General features: G+C 40.4%; 2 protein-coding genes across 2 annotated transcripts; one reads left to right on the top strand and one right to left on the bottom strand.

Moving 5' to 3' along the window:
• Nucleotides 1–241: 241 nt before the first annotated feature.
• Nucleotides 242–18,640, top strand: LOC6618383 (dual specificity protein phosphatase Mpk3). The gene is made up of 5 exons (XM_002042617.2): nt 242–1,351; nt 15,676–15,793; nt 15,885–16,092; nt 16,152–16,287; nt 16,491–18,640. The coding sequence occupies exons 1-5, from the start codon at nt 949–951 to the stop codon at nt 16,859–16,861; spliced, it is 1,236 nt and encodes a 411-aa protein (XP_002042653.1). The 5' UTR covers nt 242–948; the 3' UTR covers nt 16,862–18,640.
• Nucleotides 18,641–19,967: 1,327 nt separating this feature from the next.
• LOC6618382 (sideroflexin-2) lies at nt 19,968–22,567 on the bottom strand. The gene is made up of 4 exons (XM_002042616.2): nt 22,018–22,567; nt 21,190–21,458; nt 20,397–20,935; nt 19,968–20,330 (listed from the first exon to the last, which is right to left on the bottom strand). Exons 1-4 carry the CDS (start codon nt 22,031–22,033, stop codon nt 20,171–20,173), a joined length of 984 nt encoding a protein of 327 aa, XP_002042652.1. The 5' UTR covers nt 22,034–22,567; the 3' UTR covers nt 19,968–20,170.
• Nucleotides 22,568–22,740: the final 173 nt, after the last annotated feature.

Here is a 22,740-nt window from a genome sequence, read left to right as displayed (position 1 = left end):
TGTAACTGATTGTTTGTTTCGAAATAGTAATTCCCATCTGTATTTTTTTTAAACAAAAAGGTAAAAAGATTTCATATTTTAGAACTCATTTCTTCATACTGTGGCTAACAAATACATTGTTGTTATTGAGTTTCGCTCTTCAAATTCCGACGGAGAATTGGAGAGTCGGAGAGCAAGTGCAACTGTGTTCGTGTTTTTGGAGAGCAACGAGGCTATTTAAGCAACCCACGAAGCGCTTATTTTGTTATTGCCCGATTATCTTTCAACCGCGCTGCTTGTGTGTGCTCGCTTTCCATTCGAAAAAACATCAACTCAAAATATGGATATTTGATAGGCAGAAGTAATTACCTATTTGTTTGGGAAATATTCAACGGTATTTGGATGTTTTAGTTACTCGATGACAGGTTCACCGCACGTTTTTTTCATTCTATTCGGAACTGTTGTTGTTTTAACGAAGCACACCTAAAAAATACAAAACCACTCACACACACGCGAAACATACACACGGTTGTGATTTGGCGCGCTCTTGTGTGCGTGTGTACATACAACAAAAAGCAAAAAGCAACGAATTTCGGTGTGCAAAGAAACATAAATCGGCAAGCGAGGAAATCGGAAAGCCAAGAAACCAAAAAACCAAAACAGTGCAAGTTACAGTATTCCCAAAATCGAGAAAAAACAAAAATTCCTTTTTGATTTACAAGATTTTCATCTGCGCGGGTGCATGTGTGTGTGTGTGTAACATCAACAAATACCAGTGCACGGCCAAGAAAGAAGAAGAGAACCAGCGCGAAGCAGAAGAAGAAAGATGATGTAAACTTTGTTGTAACCAAAAGAAAAAAGAATAACATAAAAAACGAGTGAAGCAGAGAACAGAGCTAAACGGGAAAAATTGTGGCAGTGCTTCGAATTCTTCCAGTCTTCGAGTGATTTTTTTGGGAGCTCTTCAAAATGCCAGAAACGGAGCACGAGATCTGCAGCAAGGAGTGGCTGCAGTCGCAGCTGCGATCCCTGGACTCCAAGGACCTGATCCTGTTGGACTGCCGCGGCTCGCACGAGTACAGTGAGTCGCACATCCGCGGAGCCGTCAACCTCTGCATACCCAGCATCGTCCTTCGTCGTCTGGCGGTTGGCAAAATCGATCTGGCCTCCACGATCAAGTCGCCCGAGCTGAAGCAGCGCATCCAGTCGGGCTACAAGCTCTGCTGGTTCATCCTCTACAACGGCGAGGGCGTGCCCGGCCAGAATCAGGAGATCGCCGGAGCCGGATCCCTGGCCGTCGCCATGGACTCCATCATCAGCATCCTGCACCGCCGCCTCAAGCAGGACGGCTGCCGCGTGGTTGCCCTACAAGGTGAGTCATCAGTTGAATACTTGGGTGCCACAAAAAATAGTACTACAATATCATAATACAAGTGCGGGAGTTACTGAAACAAACTAAGGTTTATACCTCTGAATTCACACATTTAAACATAGTTAATCGTATAAATATGAATATTATCCATGTTGTTTTTATAGAATACATATTTGAAAGTTTAAAGCTTCAGTAATGGAAATAAGAATAGCATTATAAACATAGTAGAATAACAAAAAAAAATTTAATCCAAAGTGTTTCTCCCTAATCTCGTTTGATTAGAATGTAATAATTTGAAAAGCAATTGTTAAGATTTACATTGTGATTTTCTCGGAATGGAATGAATCAATATAATTTATGGTTGGAATTTTTTGTTAGTTTACTACGCACCTGTATTCGAGAACGGAACTCTCCTGATGCCTGATACTTCCCAACACCGCTCATAAATCAATGCCGCACATTCCTATCCTAGGCCTAAGAATATCATAATTTATTTATACTTCCCCAATGTTATTTGCGGCATTTTTAGCCCGAAACCCCCAAGGAAGAAACCAAAACAAAACAAAACAAAGCCGAAAGAATATTAATAATACAAGCAAGCACTGCCTGGCCATAAATAAACATTTGCATGGATTTGTTATTGTTTTTTTTTTTCGTTTTGATTTTTTTGCGAAACAAGGCAATCATTCTGGGGGCGGAGACCAAATGACAAATGCAAAAAACTTGCAAAATATAATGTAATCCGCACAGCTGATAAAGCTAGCGCCAGATTAGAATTATAATTAGTCTGACTGATCCTGATTATAGACATATACTGCATAGATTTCACCTTTCTGAACTTGTTTTTGGTTGACACGATTTTGTTTGACTTTGATGGAAAATTATAATGGCCGGAATTTGTTTGTTTATATATGCTGTGTTTCGTTTCCAATCACAAGTGCATGCAAGCTATATTAAAACTTGCGCAAAATATCAATCCAACCATATCGGCGGATATATATATATAAGTTTCCAATTATGCACTTTATTCTGAAACACAATGCCCCTCCTTGATTGGCCCATATCAATTAAGGGGCGATTTAAATATAAATGTGTTTTCAAATGTGTTTGGTATTTTACAAACACGTTCGGAGATTAAGGAAGTCATAAATAAACATCACTGCTGTCGATGCTTTTGAGGTCTTCCCACTATTGTTGGCTACACATTTTCTTTGTGCTCCCATATAGATTTGTGTCATTCAGAAAAATGTCACAATTGCTTTTCAGCGACTCGAGGCTCCTCGACTCCCATGACTCAAAGCCACATAAATTGTCATATATACTATATATATGCTATACAAACGCTTATTTATGTACATATGTGCTGGTCTATATGCCTGTGCACATAGTCGAAATATATACATAATTATCTGACGACTGACTATGGCTTCGTTTTTATTTTTATCACCTCAATTTCCGCTCGCTTACAAGTCCAACAGAACCGTGATTGTATGGATATATATGTACATACATATATATAAACACTTTTTTGCCGAACGAGCTTTACGCATTCTAATGTTTTCTTTTTTTTTTGTGTCTGCCTGCAAATTGACAATAGAGCGTCAACAAATGGACCGGCTTTTCAGGCTGCCCCCCTCTCATCCCACCCACCACCTTAAGATACTTTTCTTTTTGTACCGATTTCATTTCGAAAGATAAATAGAACTTGAAAGACCATGGAATTAGCATAACATAAGATGCTCTCTCAACTATGACGTCAAGACGTGGAAAGAGATGGCACTCTATGGTGAGAAAGAGATCGCTGCAACGGAGCATCCTTTAAAAACTACCTGTGCACAGGTAATTAGGAGAATCGGGCCGAAACATTTTACGACCGGCAATACCAGGGAAACACCCAAGGAAGTTGGAAACTCTTGACATTCGCCAGATGAACAAAACGAAGTTGGAATGAATAGTAGGCGAAGGTGGAAAGATAACAGCGTGAAAATCCAGTGTCACCTTTTCAGGGATTTCATTGTTTTTCCGGCCTGCTGAAGTGTCCGCTTTGTTCAGTCGTTTTCCTTAATGATCCCGAAATGGTAAATGAATTCTGCGACCTCAGGCAAGAATGTTGAATGGAAACATAGTCGAGCAATCGGGTTTTATTGCGTTCGAATAAAATTCGAATTCGTGAAATGGACTGGAAACAATGATCATCGTCCATATTTAGTTGGCTAAATTCAAAATCAATTGCGCAATTTTGCCGCAATTCGTTAATGATTTTGACATTTCAGTGGAAGTTATCTAATCACATGAGTGGGTTTGGTTTATTTGCCATGCAAATGCACAGAAAGCAGCTTTGTAGAGAAGAAGTTGTGGCATTTATGTGTGTTCTGTATCGGAAAGGGGAATATCTATAGCCATTGGTTGTGATTAGAAATGGGGCAGGAAGTTTGAGCTGGGAGGCAAGCGGAACTGGGGCAGGTTGGCTAAAAACGGAAGGAAGCCCAAAGCGGAAAACAGAAAGAGGATGTAAATAATGATATATTTGTTTACTATTTGCAACAAACTTGGGATAGAACATTCTTTATACGACAATCTCTTTCGTCTTTCTTCTATTAAAATTGTTACAAATAGTTAATATATGAATTATTAATTTGCATAAGCCTAACAAGTTTGGTTGTGTAATAAAATTAATTCCTGGACCTTTTTCTTTAAGGACCCTTGAATTTAGCACCGTGTTGTTTTATCGCCTAATGGCCCTTTTCTTGTTGTGGCCAACAAAAAAATCTCCGACTAACAACCCGTAATCAGCTTAAGCTGGCCCAGCAAAGTTCTTACCAATCCCGGGTACAATAAAGTTTTTCCCCCGACTTGCCACTAATTAACCTTGAAATTCAATCAAGTCGCGGCAATTATGCGCTCTTTGTCAGCCATTGATGCCGTCTCTTTCGACGTCTTCCTTTTCCAGCTTCAGGACTTTATGAAGTCCCTGGGCAGCATGAAAAATGCATAATGCATCGCGGCCAGCGCCGGATTCAGCTTCAACTGGCGATGTAAAATTCATTTTAATTAAATGCCACTTTGTATGCATTTCTCGGAATTAAAACAATTAAGATGGGGCCAACTGGGGCACCAACTATATAGGATAGAATGCGACATGTGCGCACAGATAGGGTCACGCGAATAGTGGCACTTGGTGTATCTGTAGTTCAACAACTTCAAATTGCAGATACTATGCAATGCTGCCGAAGATATATATATTTAGTTTAATTTCTAGAAAGTTAGTATTTTGAAAGATATGTGTGCTCATGGCTTCAAACTGCAGTCTGTGTATCGTAAACTATGCATTTCCGTCGACGGAATTTAATTCAATTAGATCTAGCAGAGTTCCGAACCGCATTTCGTATGTGTTGTGCTCTTGCGAATGTGTTGGTGGTGTTCTCTTTGAGGGAGTCAATGAACGAGAAGAGATGCATCTCTCTCTCTCTCTGGAGACTGGGAAAGCGGCAGATCGGATCCGCGCGATGAGGCATCTCGCGGCGAACTCGTCTGCTTTATTTTCTGCCTTCTGCCTTGTTTCGTGTGTTTTTTATGGCCAGACGGATACAGAGCCGCGCTCTGTTGGCAGCCGACCCTTTTATAGAGATTGAACCCGAGCTGCTGCGCATGCGCCATAAAAAACCACTTTGCGTCGGGCTGCATTTCCACTGGCTTTTCCCAACTGGCTTTTCTCCTTACTCTCCGATTGGGAGTGTTGTTCGCCTCATTTGCTGTTTTTAACGAATTTCGTTGTTGTTTGGTTTATTACTATTTGGCCAGCGACGGGTCGGCTTTTGATATTGTTTTTGGGCCCTGGTTAAATTTCTTGAAATATTTTCCATTTTCTCCTCACCGGTGCGAATATTCCCGAAGTACAGGGAAACTTCAGTGAAATAAACTAAATTAAGAACCCATATAATGGTTTCTGAATAACAACTTGGTGATTATTGTAGTCCTTTTTATCTATTTCAATTCTTATGTAGACTTAATCAGAAGACTTGAACTTATCGATGTCTGACTGTAAAAGCAAAGTAACACGTGGCAAAATCCCAAGGCCAACCGAATGGAGCGTCTCTCATTACGATTTCATGATAACTCATCACAAAGGCGGTGGCTCCCACAATCCCCCTTCCCCCTCCGACTTTTCTCGTCCCCCCTCGGCACCTCTTCTCCCAGCCGCTGCTTCTCCATTGAGGCAACTCTGCCAACTGGTCTGCCTTCACCGAAAAAAACTTAGCCACAACAAGCAGCTACAAAAAAGACAGTAAAATAACTGACAGGCTGAGACAGTTGGCCCGGTTGCCCACCTACGTGCCAAAAAACCGTTGGGCCAAATTTGTCGGCGGATACAGTGGGCTAGAATGGGTCACGGAGAACATATGGCAAACGAATATATTTCGCAACAAAAGTGTAAAGCACTGCAATTATTATCGGCTAGTTAGGCAATTTTTCAATGCATTTTAAATCTTGGTTGATTAGGAGTATTTTTAAGTACTATTGCTAAACTGAAACCAATTCGTTTGGAAAGTTTTTCCATTAACAGCGGACTTCTTGAAAATATATCAACAATTCTTCTAATCTTTCGTTACTACTCCTATATAATGATAGTTCTTTAGAATACATATTCCTTTTTTAACTAATGTTTTCGTGGATCCTTCTAATTAAAGCCCATCTGGACCTGTAAAAATCAAGTGTGTTTTCATAAATCACGATCTAATCACCTTGCCCCACTGTGCCCATCGAACGTACTTTGCTGGCTTGTTGTTTTTTGCGGTTTCTGTTGTTTTTGTCGCATGCCCACATGCAAAGTGAGCCGAAAGACAGTCGGACATCTTTCCAATTGGAGTTGGCGTCAGCATCTTATAAAGTAATCACAGTACTGCGGCAGTGCGACAGAGAGGCGGTATGTGGGGCCAGGGGAATGAGCGAGAAGGGGCGATTGGGGGCACGCTTGAAGGAAATGAGACAGCAACAGCATTTGACAAACAGGGCGTGGGATCCCCCTAGAGAAAGGGGGATAGGAAGGGGGCAGCGAAGCTGGTCGGTCGATCTCTTTTGACTTCCAGCCTACGGCCAAAACATTTTGAATGTTGTCTTTGCGGCTAGTGTAGATTTGGGTCAAAGCTTGTGTGGGCTGTAATTGTAATTAAGCAGGCGTTGAAAATGGATAACTTAACTAGCGGCTAATGGCGAGACCCACAGCGAAGAACGCTTTTCCGGAGGCTGTGCAAATATTTGCAACCTAACTACAGTGAAGCTTCTTTAGTTCATCCATTTGTCGTTATTTTCAGATTTATAAACAGGAAACAACAGGAAACTTATAATAGGCATTTGTGAGTGCTAAACCTTACTCTTGCTTATTTCGTATTCCGATTATGATAATAATAAAATGATGTACCAATGTGTTCAGGAATTTTGGTTTCCGTTCAAGCTATAGAGGTACGACTGTATTTGCAACATTCCATCACTCTCCGTCGTGGGGCAACAGCAGCAACAACAAAGTACAGGCAATAACAAAGACTTCCGGTCAAATTTGTGCGGGCGGGTTGCCTCTCTTTCTCCACTCCACGACACTCACTCTCCACGTTCCTCTCCCCTTCTCCGCCCACTCTCCTTCGGCTTGCATACCTCAACGTTCAACGGAAGTTTCCAGGGCGCATATAGCATAAACACTCACACGAGCGCACATGGAATGGGGAACAGAAATCAACGGCGCATTGCGAATGGAAGAATGTGAAAGAAGCAGAAAGAAGGCAGGAGTCGAGCTTCCCTTCATTCAATTCTTTTTCATTTTTTCTTGGCGGGGGACGACGCGTAAATTGTTATATTCTTGGAATTAGCAAACGGCAACAAAAAGTAACAACAACTTCAGTCTGTCGCGCAAAAAGAAAAGCTATAAAAAAGAGAGGAGGGCATCAAAATGAAATGGAGCTAAAAGTTGTAGTCGATGCGCTTGCATGCATAAATCTACACTGTACAATCCACAGAGAGGAACAAGGAGAAGAATCGAACGAAGAACCAACAGCCTGAACGCATTTCATCAAAGTGCAAATTAGCAACAGATTCCAAAACGAGAAGAGAACGAGCCACAAACGGCAGTCGAAGAATTGAAAAGGGTGGAAAAGAATCAACAAGAAGAATGGGCTGCAGAAGAAGCCAAGTGCGAAAGAGAGGAACGGATACCGACCTCCTGACTTTTTTTATTAAAGAGGCATGAAAATGCTTTAGAAGCAAGCTTTAAGAGTAAAATATATAAAATATTTATGAATTCTACTAATTATATAAAATATATTATTTTCACCTTAATGGATTCAATAGTGTTTAGAAAAGTTCAGATAGAGTATTGCTTATTCGTCAGCTTGTTCGTTGTCTTGCTTCATCTGTCGTTGCATTAGTCGGTGGGGCTTTCCTTCTCTGCCGTTAGCTGCAGCAGAAATCTTTTCCAGTCCAGTGTTTCCTTCTGGTTTTCCTTATTGGACTTTTACTTGTTAGAAAAGGCAATAAACTTTTTGAACTGCAAGAAGACGCTTAGTAGAGGACTTTTATATTGCAGGTCATTTTCAATTTGTGAGATTGAAATCCAAAACAAAGCAAAGAATCTTCTTTGTAACTCTAAAAGAGTGATAAGATTTAGTCCGCTCGAGGACAATAGAACTTACAAATTGCAGTGAAATTACAGTGAAGTAAAATAATAGTCTCCTTTTTCTTGACAAAGTGTAGTTCATAGCCGGCCTTCACTGTGTTTTCATTTATCTGGTGCATATGCAATATTTATAAAACCCCTGGGACACCTCCCTTTTGTGCCTTTTGCGCTTCGGCGCTTTCAGCATTTCAACTCTAAATGAAATTCAACGCACGTTGTTTGTAGTAGGATATTTGCTACGGTGCAAATGCTGCTGTCGTCGTGGCTGTCTTTTGTTATTTGTCCGCTCAGTTGGGAATTTCCTTTGACCATCCCAGCGGGTGTGTTTTTTTTTCAAAGAATTGAGGACACAGCCTTGGACCAAAGTGCGATTTAACTTTGTTGTATATTTATACAAAAATGGGTATGTCTTTTGGGCACAAAATCAATATCAGAAAAGTACTGTACCAATATGATGGACAACGCCACATACTAAAATCACATTTAAAGATTTTAAAAATTTCCATGGTTACTTCTTCAACTGCTTGAAGTTGCTAAAGAAGTTGGAACTCGTACTGACACATCTATCTACGTTGCTACTTGTTGCATCCTTCTGGCAGAACAGGATACTGAACTTAATCCCCTACAATTGCGGAAAGCCACGGAAGAAGAGCAGCCAGCGGCAGCAACAGGATGCTGCACATTAAACTTGACCCAATTGTGCGAGGCTTTGCTTCAAAAATCCGAAACCAACACTAGCGCACTCGCAGGACTCACCCACACTTGCAGAGGGTTGGCTCACTTCAATTATCCCGAATTGGTTCGGCTTTCCATTGCGTATTTACCCCAGGCAACGTTGCCAAATTTCGCCACCACTGCGAAAATTGTCAGTTGCCATTTTCAAGCAAATACAGCGCCATATAATTAATTAATAATGCGGCATCCACAGAAGTCAAAAGCCAGAAAAAAAGGATCTGCGTGTGCACTCAGGAAAATGTTCCTACTATCTAGTACCTCACGGTTAACCACATGTTTTAATATTGAATATATTTTCAAAAATCTAAACTCCCTTAAAATAATATTTGAAAAATATTCGATATAAGCTTAGTGGAATTGAGTTAGTTAAGAATCTTGACGAATCTACAAAGTTTCACCCGTAGCATATTTCTCAAAATTGAATTTAAAGTTCCATTTTGAAAATCCAGATGTTTCGAGTGTTGGTTCAGGACCCGAAATGGGTCCTGGGGCAATGTATTGCTACCAAAGCTGTGGCTTCCTGCTATTTATAGCTCACAGCTCCCCAAGGGATGAAGCTCTGGTCGTGAAGGAGGATTTTATGGGGCTGGGAAAATTTCGGGCGTGCCTAGACCAAAATTAGGTTTTTGCTTATTTACATTTTGATTGATTGGCTTACGCAATTTGACATTTTGCCAGCGACCCGAGCACGGATGCCAAAGGTAATCCCCCGGCACCCACAAGAACCCCTTCCCCATCCCGCACCCATTAGTGGGTCATTAGATGGGTGTCCCCTAGAAATTTATGGAACACAAGGAACTAGGTGAGGCTTACCCGGTCTGCTCAATTGTTGACTAAGCGTTAAATTTGTTCGTCTGGGCATGGAAATTATATGAGCGGAATATATGTGCATCTGGGGAGTACTTGAGCACAAGTCGAGTTCTTGTGCAAACATTTTAGCTATCAGGCCTGTTTAATTGCTGAATAACTCATCAACCAAATAGAGAAGCTTAAATAATTAATTACACGTGTGCCAAGTGGGTATTAGGGAGAGTAAGAGGTTATTATGGTAATAGCTAGTCAAGTTATATACTTTTAATCAATAAGGTAGAACATTATTCTGAAAAGAACTTAAGACACAGGAGAAGACGACATGCAGCCATATAAATGCAATCATCGTAAAATATATAGTTCTTTAGCCATTAAAAACTCCATTCACATTGGCTGATTTCGATGTTCAGTCGGCTTTCGTTACCCCCTCGGCACATATTTCACTCATTTCTCAGTTGCTGCTATTAGCTCGTACTGCCATGTAGAACGGACGTCTAACTAGCTTATTTAACTACCCACTCGGTCAGTGAGTCCGTATTGAATGAGTGGCCAACTGATTAAGTGAGCAACTGATGCGGTGACTAAGCTCAGTCTTTTATGTCGACAGCATTCTTTCTCCTGTTGCTTGCAATGCGGAAGTGGCAACAATGGCTGCGAGGCGAAAAGCTAGAGGCACAAATGATGTCGCACATTCGTTACTAGAAAAGTCACTAGAAAAATAAGGCGATGTTATACATATTTTAAACCACAATATTTTTAAAAATGTGTAAATATTTGAGTTTGCAATGAGTTAATATAAAAAAATTGCTAGATCTTCGATATATTTATGTACTATGCAATATTTATGCTTATATGTATGTATATTTATTTAAAAAATATGTATGTACTTTTGACTAGACCACATTTTTTTAACATCGATATCCCACGTTTTTTCTCTCCGTGCTGAAACCTATCTCACTCTTTCGCCGGCTCTGCGTAGTAATTCCTCTTCAATTGCAGCAAATTGGGTGTAGGAAAAAAACGTAAACTTAATTGAATGCATGAATGAATGAATGAAATGGAATGAAAATGGACTTTAACTACTAATGGCGGTCTGGCTCGTTTTCCATGCAAATATGTTTTCGTGGGTTGTTGGGCAAATAGTTGCGTGCAAAGTTGCCACTTAGCCTTCTCTTTTCGCTGGCCAGCCTGGGATTCATTCATAAAAGCAATTTTGGCTGGGAAGGCGGCTTATATAAAGGGGAACTCTTTCACTTTTCCACCCACACAAGCAGCAGCTTGATATACACATATGTATATATATGTTATATATATCAGGTGCAGCAGCATAAAAAGCTGTGCGGCGAGGTTCGGGTCCGTGCTATGCATGCATATTTATTTTTGTTGATTTTTAAGTGGTCTGCCTTCGCCCATTTTTTTATATTTTTTTTCTCCGTACAACATTATTTTCTGGTGGGCGAGGCATTTATTTAGAATTTTGTGCTGTTTGTTGCAGTTGTTACGTTCATTTTTGGTTTTACGGCCGTGGGCGGGGATTTTCAGAGGCAAGTTGCCGGTGTGGGCGACTCCCACAGCAACAAGAAGCAAAAAAACAGCAACTGCCTCGGTAGCAAAAAAAAACAGCAGCAGCAACTGCGACTCGAGCTCTGGATTTTTATATATTTCTGTAGGATTTTTTATAGCCGTTTTGGCAGTTACGTCAAGTGTTCGGGTCGGTTGAATGGCCAGATACAGTGAAGCATGCATATGGTGGATTGAAATTTTGCCTTGCTTACTAATATGTCAGTTGTGATTTTATTATTAAAAAACTTCACATCAAAATTTAACTAACTAATTATGAGAGCCACCCAAAAAGGCAAGAATTTGTAATTAAATATGCAAAGGCGGAGCAAAGTGAATATGGTAATCTATCGATCACAATCCAGTGTCAAACTCTTTGATTGATTGTCTTGAAACTTTCACCGAATCAATAATTCGAGAGTGCCCTTTTTAATTCACACCACCCAGAATGTGTGATATTTGCCAAATGCCAGGCAACTTTCGAGCTGTTCTCATATGCAAACGCCGGCGCAATTTCCGCTTCTTAACACTGGCAAAATGGCCAAGTTCAATCCAAAGTCCAAGTGCAGGCAAAGTAAACGTGAACGTCTGACATTCTGCAAGTCGCTTCTCGTGTCTCCCGGGCTCTGCGCATCAATCAATCATATTGTAATCAATCAACTTCCGTTCCTTAACACGAATTGAAGTAGTTAAAATGTCAACGCTTTCAGACAAGCAAAAGAAGGTACAGTTGATTAAGAAATCATACTCAACGGCGAGAAACTAATTCCTCCATCGAAATAAACACAGGCGGAAGTGGCAGGCATTAATATATTCCTCAAGTTCTTTTCCGTCTCGATTTTTCCTCTGCACTTTGTTTATGCCAAGCTGGAAAAATGTGCCTTCATATTTTAGAGCAAGGCACACGACAAAAACGATTTTCGTCGTTAAATTTGTGCTAAAAATTTAAAAATGTAAATAATTATTATGCACTTTAGTTGGCATATGTTTACAATGGGTTTGTAGTTGGATAAGTTTAATATATTAAACATATGTGTTATATACAATAATAAAACCTTTTACTAGTCTAATTATATAATTTATTTTTAAAATATCTTAAAAATCTTTTTAGATTAATGAACTGAAAATTCTGTCATATTCCCTCAGTGGAAGGCATAAAAAATTCGAATTTTTCAGGGGGGAAAAGTGAAATGTAAACAAAATTGGGGCCACGCTGGGTGGGGGAAAAGCACACGCACCCGCCCACATCGATGGCAGATACTAAATGCTCTATATGCATATGGCTAATGGATATGGGGCCCCAAATGGGACTCGTATTATGATTGCCCCCCATCCCCATGGCAAAACAATTCGAAAAAAAGGGAGTGATTAAAATGGCCATTGTGGGCCACAGGAATGGAGCGGGATAATGTGGAAAAATGTAAAGTCAAATAGCTCTAAAATTCCAGGGCACAGGCTCTGGAAAAAAATGAACAAAGAAAGTCATAAAAAGTGATATGTTTTCAAAACTGTTTGTATTGGAAAATATTGAGATTAAAGTTATTCCAAAGTATAAACTAATAGATACTCCTTTTAAGAGTTTGTTATACTTATTCAATCAAACTCATTGTTTACACCAAGTGCTTCCTTTTGGATTCTCCTTAATTCTGAAATCCATTTACGAATTTCCGCGGAAAACTTTCGAACGCGAGCCAAAACAAAGCCAAATGAACGCAGATGCGGTAATAGAAATGGAAATGTTCGCTGTGCGCCGTGTTCCGCTGCATGCATGTGGCCAACTTCCGGTTTGGTGGGGGGTGGCTCCGCGGAATCCATCAATGAGTGCCACCGATGAGTGTACGTGCCTCGATTCGCTGGGCATTTGGTTTTGTTTGGGGCTCCGCATCCAGTGTTCCACTTTAGGGATCTGCGTCAACTGAACTGAAACCGCAAATGAATTAAACAAGGCAGGCGCACACACTCGAAAAGCGCCCCGGAATGGCAAACCATACAAGGGCTCCCCTTGAAAAACACTTCTCTAACTGTTTTCGTGCGGCAAAATAGAAAAAAGCGTAGAAAAACGCGCCTACGTCATATCCGTTGGGAGCAAATGAAAAAAAAACAGCAAAAAAAGGGGTGAGCGGGGGATTGGGGATAAGGGGGTTCTGAAGTGGTACCTGTGAATGAATAGCCTGCGGTTGTGGGTGTGTGTGTGGGTGTGTTAGTGGGTGTGAGTGTGCGCTCGTATCTGAGAGCTCGTCGTATCCGTATCTGCGGAACTGCGCTGGAACCCAGCGAAGTGAGCTAAAAGTTATTTAACTCACGTTTTGTCTTTTTTGCGGCTGTTGTTATTTTTTATATTTACACACGGAGATAAACAAAACGAGCTAGAGGAAAAGAGAGAGAGAGAGAGAGAGAGAGGGCCAGATAAGCATAAAAAATGAAGCTAGTGGGGAAAGGTTATACGTACTATAATTAAAAACAAACAAATAAATAAATAAGTATAATGAACGAGACAGAAACTCCGCAACTTTAGTGGTCATTATGAAAAAGCCAAATACATAGTTTTTTCAAACTCTTTTTATAAGTCACTAAACAAGTAGCAATTACTACAACTATATCAAATTGTTCCAAAACTATGTTACTCTATTATTTACTATTATTTTTTTTTGGTTGCATGGATCAGAATAGATGTGCCGAATAAAGTGAAAAATGAATTAAACATATTAATACCCAAAAAACATGAATGAGCGGAACAAATCGTTTAAGCCCCCGACTTTGTCTCCCTTTTTTATCGTATATAGCCACAAGTTTTTTATAATAGCAACAAATTTGAAACTGCGGGGGCGAGTATGATGAGAAGATTTAAGTGGGTTGCTGGATTGTTGGTGGTGCGATGGGTGGGTGGTTCGGTGGGTGCTTTCATTCAAGGTGTGCTGATGTTGCCAAAATCCGGTTTTCTAACAGATATGAGATAAACTGAAAAGCGTTTTTTTGTTCGCCTTTATTTAGTTTACGCTTTGTTCAGTTCAGCAATTTGTTGACGTTTTTTTTCAAGTTTACATTTTCAGCGTTTTGAAGGTCGTTTCCACTGTTATTCACGTTTGTTTTGTGGTTTTGTTTTTTCTTTGTTTTGTGTGAACTCATCAATGAAACAATCTAAACACAAAAGCACTCACAAGTGTGACACAGAACGTGACAAAAAAAAATATATAAAAAAACTATAAAGATACAGATACTCGCACATACCCACATATGCACATATGTGTGTGTGACTATCAGCCATTTGAGGGTAAAACAAGTGGAAAACGAGGAGAAGCGATGAACATATGGGAGCTATAAATTGGTTATTTTATAATAGGGAAAGTCACCTGCAGGGGTAATATAATTGAGGGTTCTGTTTGAAATCGTATTCAAACGTAGAAGGAGGTTACGGATTTTGGTTAGAAATTAGAGGGCTTTTGTAAGCTAAAGTAATTACTGAGCATAATTTGAATAAATATATGTATTTACTAGTGAACGGGTCTTCATGTAATATTATAATATTAATATTATTGTATATTTTAATTTATATTTACTTGTATTTTAAACTCATTCTACCAAACTCATTCTGCTGTCAAGTTAAGCACTTCTTCGAGGTGGTTAATCATTGATAGAAAAAAATAGTTGCAGGGGTGACCACCTAAATATTTAATTATGTGCCAAAAAAACTTTGGCAAACCGTGCTGAGATACCGTCAAATTTCAATTTTTAAAAGCAATGATGAAGTTTAATTTCCGATGAAATGCTTATGCAGCAATTCCGTGGCATTCATCGCCCTTTCTATATTTATTAGGATCTATTTCACCTGATCCATTCGATGGAACAAACCCAGTTTGTTTGAGAAGGAAACAGCCATCGAATGCAGTTTGGTATGCCACATCCACGGGGATTGATATCCATGGCCATGGTCGCTCGGTTCGATTGGCCTTTATCTTGGTTTATTTTTAAAGTTCTGCGGAAAATGCAGATTGAGCCGGCGGAGTGCGTATACCACCCGTTGGCCGGCAAATAAGTTGATTGCCAGCGAACTCTTTGCTGCGCCTTCCGTTTTATTCAATTTGCTGTTTTTCGCATTTAATATGCGGCAAGTAGAAAATTGTAAGCTTCCGTTTTGCGTTATGCTGATGAGCAGTGGCCATTCGCGTGTTCAGATGACAATTCCCATACAAGTCTCAAGCTTGTAAATATAGAAACAGCATTTCCGCTGCGGCGACCACTCGCACTTCCGTTGCCAATTGCAGAAAAGAAGATCACCAGTACCTCCGCCACTTAGTTTTCCATTTCCCCTCTTTATGAATAATTCGCTTGCAAGAATTTCACGCATACTTGGCTTAGGTTGGGCTAATAGCAGCTACATGTCGCGTCGCGTAGGTGTTGTCTTACCAAAGACGAAAGACCAAAAAGCTACACTTGGCCAAGCATAACGAACGTCGAATTCCAGAGGCCTCAAATGACACGGTGGTCAAAAGAGGCGCTCTGCTCAAAAAGCATTAACAAAGTTTAACCCGCTCTCTACGCCTTTCTTTACTTTCAGATGGCTTCAACAATTTTCGCCAGGCATTTCCGGAATGGTGCGAGGACGATAATCAGACGCACAACAAAGAGATCGAATCTAGTCGCAATGTTCAGACCGATCAGCTAATGGGTCTTAGGTAAGTGGAACATCCTGATTATAAAAGAAGATAATATATAGATTTAAGAAACTAGTATATGGAGTAAATTTAACACTGCCAAATTTTCCAGGTCCCTGCGCATTTCCACAACGCAATCTGATTCCGCGTGCAGCAGTTCGGCGGAATCGTCGGATTGCGAGAGCTCCAGCCACCATCACCACCACCAGAGTCACCACAATTACAACGAGGCGCCCGTGGAGATAATCCCTGGACTGCTCTTCCTGGGAAATGCCACGCACAGCTGCGACTCGGAAGCGTTGAAAAAGTACAATATAAAGGTAAGCATGGATCGCTTTGTTAGCTGACTTTATTTAATTATATCCTTTGCCCTTTTCAGTATGTTTTGAATGTGACACCAGATTTGCCAAATAAGTTTAAGGAGTCGGGCGACATCAAGTATCTGCAGATTCCGATCACGGATCACTACTCACAAGATTTGGCCATACATTTCCCGGATGCCATACAGTTTATAGGTGAGGCTTTGTAAAAATTAGTAATTAAAAGGGTAAAACCTATAATAAGGGGTATAGGATATTCGCTATTCCCCGATTTCTTTGCATGAAGTTTTGATTATCAAATATATCGTTTTAAAGATAGAAACTATTAAAGCTTAAAGACACGATCCTGTTTTGTCAATTTAAAGCTAATGCTCTGTATTGTTTCCCAAAATTCACAGAGGAAGCGCGGTCCGCAAGCTCGGTGGTGCTGGTCCACTGCCTGGCCGGAGTTTCGCGCTCGGTGACCGTGACGCTCGCCTACTTGATGCACACGCGGGGCCTGAGTCTCAACGACGCCTTTGCGATGGTGCGGGACCGGAAACCGGATGTGTCGCCCAACTTTCACTTCATGCAGCAGCTGCTGTCCTTCGAGACCCAACTGCGCCTGAGACCCGGCTCCAGGTTCTCGTGCAGCTGCATCGCGCCGGACTGCAATTGCATGCAGACCACGGGCTTCATGGCCGCCCATCTGGCGAATGCTACCGGGGTCTCGCCAGACTCTGGCATCGAGTTCGACCGCTGGACCCCGTCGGACACGGGTCTTAAATGAGAACAGAGTGGCGGTAAGAGTTTCGTGCTGCCACCAAGTCAGGAGATCCCAGTTGCAGCCGCCGCCACATCGCCGCCCATGTGCCTGGCGGTAAACCCGGACAACATGTCTCCAGCCAGCACCACCAGTTCGTCCACGTCGACCACGACCACCGCGGAGGCGGTTTCCGTGGTGGAGATGGTGCAGCATCGCGATCAGGAGATGGCCGAAGAGGACATCATAACCAGGGGAGAGTACGATGAGGATGCGGCCTGAATGACGAAGCTTTTCCTAACTTGGTTCTCGCGCAAAACACCCGTAGAAACAACACATACATATGAGCCGCTTATTAAATAGGGGTACGAATTCAAACTTTAATAAATGTACAAAGTCTTGGAGAAACGCCCAACGTACACATATTGATTAATACCACGTAAATAACTTAATGTTTAGTACATTTTTAAGTAAAGTGCAGACAAAATCCAACGTTATCCACACGCAACCAACTATGCAACTATACGAAAAAGAATGAGAAATAAAATATATAAAATATATTTATATATACGCAGTGTACATGTTTGTATCTAACTCCTACGCCAAGTCAAGAGAATAAATATATTGAAGCCGAAACGAAAATAAACAATTAAACTGAGAGCAGTGTTTCTAGGCATATAGTTTTAGTTTTAGTTTTAAATTTTACTAAACTCGAAATCGTTTATAAATGTAAAGTTTGTTATATTAGGAGCGATTGGCCGCGATAGGCGCTCCCTAATATAAATATACTACCAATTAATTACCGAATGCCAAGTCATATAAGTGTAAAGTGAACTAAAATCCCGAATATCGAAGAATTTTTAAAATCGAAAACAAAAGAAAGATGAACACTCAAACAAAGAAAATAAATACAACCATTTGCACAACACAAATAACCACACAAAAAAGAACATTTGCCAAAAGCAAAACATTTTTTTATTGTTTTTATTAGGGGTGATCTGAAATATCGATAAGCAGATTTTAGCAAGGTTTGAGAATTTGTCTAGATTATAGGGAAAACCGATTAATCGCATAAAGTTATTTTCTACAAACGACATGTTAAAGTTGGAGAACAGCGAGATGGAAATAAATTAAGAGATTCATTTGTTATGTAATGGATAGCAAAATAAAGTTGTATGTGTGTCAGCTGTTTTCCAGTCAGGCAAAGTTGGTACAAAATTTTATCAGGTGACATTTCAAGAAACAAAAAATACGAACCAAACTGCATCTGAATAATGGTTTATATGTAAAAGAAACAAAAAGAAAATGAAAAACTAAAATAGTCCCAGAAACTTTTTTGGAAAAATAAGGCTGTGCGCGATATAAAAACAATATATATATTATAACGAGTGTTGAGAATTCGAAGAAAACGGTTGAAATGCCAGATAGGATTGGTTAGTTGGATTTATAAGATCGTGAACAACTCTCCTTGGCCCAAGGCTAGGATTGGTTTCCAGCCGCAGCTGCTCGACTGATTCGATTTGATAAGGATGGCGAAACGGTGATGTGTGGTAAGTGAAAGTCAGAATATTCTAAATTTTAAAGCTCAGGAACGAAGGGTTGCAAGATGTTTTGGGAGGTATACCATAGAACCCAAGCTGGGTTGGTATTAAAAAATAGACGAGTGCTAAGTCGCACAACATTCCATAGAAATCATGTCCACTTTGAGCCGTTTTTATTGTAAGGCAACCTTAAGTTTCAAATGGGGACAAGTTTTGATTAGAAAAAAGCAGCTTTGTTAAAAGCAAACGAATGAGTTTTGATTAGGCAGCTAAATACGGATAAGAAGTTCCTGGTCAACGGGAAGCTTACTGAGCTAGTTGCTCTAGCCCATAGGATTTTTGAAAAGGAAACGCCTACGATTTTGAACGAGCTTTTCCCAGCTAAGAGCCAAACATCTAGGAAAACTAACTTAAGCATTAATCCAGTTTGAAATGCCAATTTATTGTTGAAAGCCTCAGTCAGTATATACAACTAAGCATACAGTTAATAAATATTGATATCGAAGTAAAAAAGGTCTCAGAACCCCGTAAATAATTGTGTCTCGAACGTTTTGCCAGTTAATAATTAAGATAACTAAAATGTATTAAACAGTGTTTGCTGATCCATTTGCGACAAATTCCATTTTTAAGGCACCAAGCGATCCACTTTTTACAAGCTAATGCGAAATGGAATCGAAATTTTGCTGCCAGGCAGCGCATTTGTTGCCCATGCCCCCAAAATGGGCGTGGCATGGGCCAAACTGCTGAGATTTTTCCCTTTTGGTTTTTGTTAGCGTAAGATACAAACCATTTTACATATTGTACATCTGAGTGTTGAATTTTTCCATCAATATTTAGCACCGAGATAAAGAGATATTCAAGCAACAGTGCCAACAAAAAGTGAAACACCCAAAACTAAATATAAACCTAAATGATAAACGAAATTGTACCTTGAGAAAGTCCAAGAAAAACTATCTAAGGCGGTGGTAGCACCCAATGCGAACCAACCGATGGACAAAAAAGTCAAACAATAAGAAAGAGTACCCCTCTGTCAACGTTTAAGGACGAATATTCTATAGCTACCTAGTTGTGTTTTGCACATTTTGTAAACTTTACAACACGATGAAGGAAACCGAATATCTAAATAAACGACAGCCCCGCAGCGTTATATATAATGGATATATATACTTATACAGGATACAAGAACATAACTAATAAAACCGTTTTTAAAACCCGTGAAACTATAGTATTATTTTTAAACTTTTATTTCAAACAATGAGTGAATTAGTTCTAATACGAAACAACGAATTAGGTTTGTTAGTTATTAGTGGCTTGTAAAAGCATTCTCCTGTGTGGTTTTGTTTGTGTTTCTATTATATCTTTGAACAAGCATCTCAGTTAAGTTAGTTTCACAATGAAAATAGATCTAAATTATCAATTATTGCAGTTTTCAAATAATGTATAACGTGAACACGTTTTAGGACATACATATATGAACATTAATACCCATTAAGTGCTAGCCCTGCTGAGATTTTTATGAGCAAATACATTTTTTTGGATGTTGAAGTCATTAGATATGATCAGATCATACAATTTAACAAATTAGAAAAACGTAGCAGGTCCGAGATTTACATTTTAATAGAGCTGAGATTCCTTTTAGCTTAGCAACTACGACAATTGACACATGACAAGGAACAACTGCAACTGCAAAGTTGCGCAATCTAAAACAATAAATGCTACATAAAACATGACGAGAACGGATACCACTAACACACAATTGTCTTCCCTCAATTCCAGTATTATTGTCGAACCGATCTTACAGACCCTTGTTGAAGTACACGCGTTTGGGCACTTTGCCCTGAGTTTTCTTCTCGAGGTCCTCGTAAAGCTCGGGCTCGAAGGTGCGCATAATCGAAGTGTCCAAGGAACACTGCTGTGGGAACAGGGCGCAGGCAGTGGGCACCATGAAGCAAAGGCTAAACATCAAAGAATTGCAAGATTAGCTAAAGGAACTAGTGCTCGTAGACGGTAAAGTTACTTACAAGCACCCAACCAATAGGGTCTGGAATGGAGCATTGATCCACTTGATGCGCCTGTACGCAGGCAGTTTCTCCAGTTTCTCCATTATCAATGGCAGCACCAGCATTCCGGGCGCCGCCATCGCAATCCTGGACACAACCACCTCACCTATTCCCTTGATGGCTGCCAATCTACTCTGGCCCACAACCACTCCTTCGTCGTTCTTCACCTCTATGCCATTGATTATCTCATTTTGTCGCATCAGCGGAATGTTCACGAAGTTCGCCGCCGCCACAGCCGCAAAGGGCACAAATCTTTGGAACAGCGGAGTCGCTTTCTTTGACCAATAGTTCTTGCATCCAATAGCAGCTACCAGAGCCGATGTCGTGGCGGATACATAGGCCACGCCCAGCTGCGTAACGCTGGTGGGCGAATTGGCATTGCGATTCGTGTAGTTAACAACCGCGTTGAAGGACTGGTTGATGAACTGCCAGAGCACCACGGCGGGTACGGTGCGATAGAAGGCCAGCATGCCACCGGTGATCAACATGCCACCGGGTACCTGAAGATAGACCAAAAGCAATTAGTAAAGCTTAAATATTTATAGCATCGATTTAGAAAAGCCCTTAAGGGAACAGGTTCTTTGATGCTAAAACAAACCCAGTTGTCTGCAAAATTCTTGAAGATTTGGCATTCCGAGCAATTGGTCTTGATATCGTCGGGCCTCCTCTGTGTTTTTGGCAACCCATTCACAAGCGTTCACGCCAGACGCTTCTATTTTCAGTGACCACGTGCCGAACCCATCTCGAGACTTGCCTGAAAACTCATGCGGCCGCAAAAGTTCTGCAGCTCGCCGGTATCCGGATGAAAGGCTGAGTTGTACAGCTTCATGTTGTAGTGCACCTCCTCCGGCTTCAGCTGCGGCGATTGGTCGCCCTTCCGGTAGCGTTCAACCATGGCTTTGGCTTCCAGCAGGCGATCGCTGGAGACGACTACGGTGCGGGGGTCCGTCATCCAGGCGAAGTACTGGAAGCGCCCAGCGAAGGTGCTGAGATCGAAGAGTGGCTTGTCCACATCGATGAGGGCTAGGGTTAGGGATTGGTTGGGTTAGTGGTCAAATAATGCTCCTATCTCTGGGCTCTCTCAAAAATCAAAAAACTTTTTAAATTTATTAAGTAAGTTATTTTAGATACTGCTGCTATTTAAAGATTGCTTTAAATGTTATGAAAGTAATATATATAGTGTATTAATTGAAATATTGCATATTAGCTCTAGCTGGCTTTTAGGTTTTAAAATATGTAGTTTAGAGAATTTTGAGAATCAAAATGGAAAAGGTAAAAAATAAAACCATTTAATGATTTTGGCTATAGACTTCTTAATTCTTCAAACTTTATTAACAGATGAACTGATCGATTTACACAATAAATTGATACTATAAAGTATTGAGTAAATGTCATAATCCGTATAGTGTTTTTGAAAAACTTTTGAAAAAAACATAACTAAACTGATTAGATAATGAAGATGCTGTGAAATGATAATCTTTTATATTTTCTAATTGCACAAAGATTCATTAAAAACTTATTTGTTTTGACTTTTTCTCTGTGTATGGAGCCCATATAAAGTGGTGGTTAATTTGATTCTTACTTGATACCTGCGACATTTTGGCTGCCGATCCAATTGCCTAACTGCTTGTAATTTGTAATTGTGAGCGGCTTACGTAAGCAGTAACTTTCAGCTGTTGCCGGTTTATTGCGGCTTGCTTTTGTTGTTGTTGTTGTTGGGGCTGCTTGTGCTTTTGGCCAGATTCTCACCTTGGGTGTTTGCTTAGGGCCGATTTAACAGCAAATGATTCGTTTTAGCCACGCACCTGATCCGCCAGCTGTTCAATTCACTTTTCTGCCTCGTAATGCGGTTCAAATGTTCACTTTTTATGTCGCTCGCCGATTTTTTTGGCACTCTTCCAATTGGAAAAAAGTTGTTTGTTGCCGCTCTTGTTTGTCTTTTTTCGCTCTGAGTTTGTGCATCCGCTTGTACTTGTTGTGCTCGCCGCAATCCCTCAATTTAGCACTTCTTTTGTTGTGCAATTTGCCGAATGATTCGCAAACTCCGTCCCGTATAAATGAAAATTTCAAATTGTTTACTGCGATGGTGAAGAAGAAGAAGCAGAATGGCGGGGTGGGGGTGGCTTTGCATATTAGTAGGACCGTGCGTGGATTGGGCGGGAAATACCAGATTAAAGCAGTGCAAGGTGAACTGCCTACAAGCAAGCAGTTCAATTTCAATAGCTGAAATTGGATGTTCGCATAAAAATATGCAGTAATTTTTAGAAGTTCAATAATGGGAATATACAAATTAAGTGAATATGCT

Source organism: Drosophila sechellia, chromosome 3L (genome assembly GCF_004382195.2).
Source record: "Drosophila sechellia strain sech25 chromosome 3L, ASM438219v1, whole genome shotgun sequence".
Classification (NCBI taxonomy): Eukaryota; Metazoa; Arthropoda; class Insecta; order Diptera; family Drosophilidae; genus Drosophila; species Drosophila sechellia.
The sequence above is the reverse complement of the archived record's forward strand: the minus strand, read 5'-3'. Positions and strand labels throughout refer to the sequence as shown.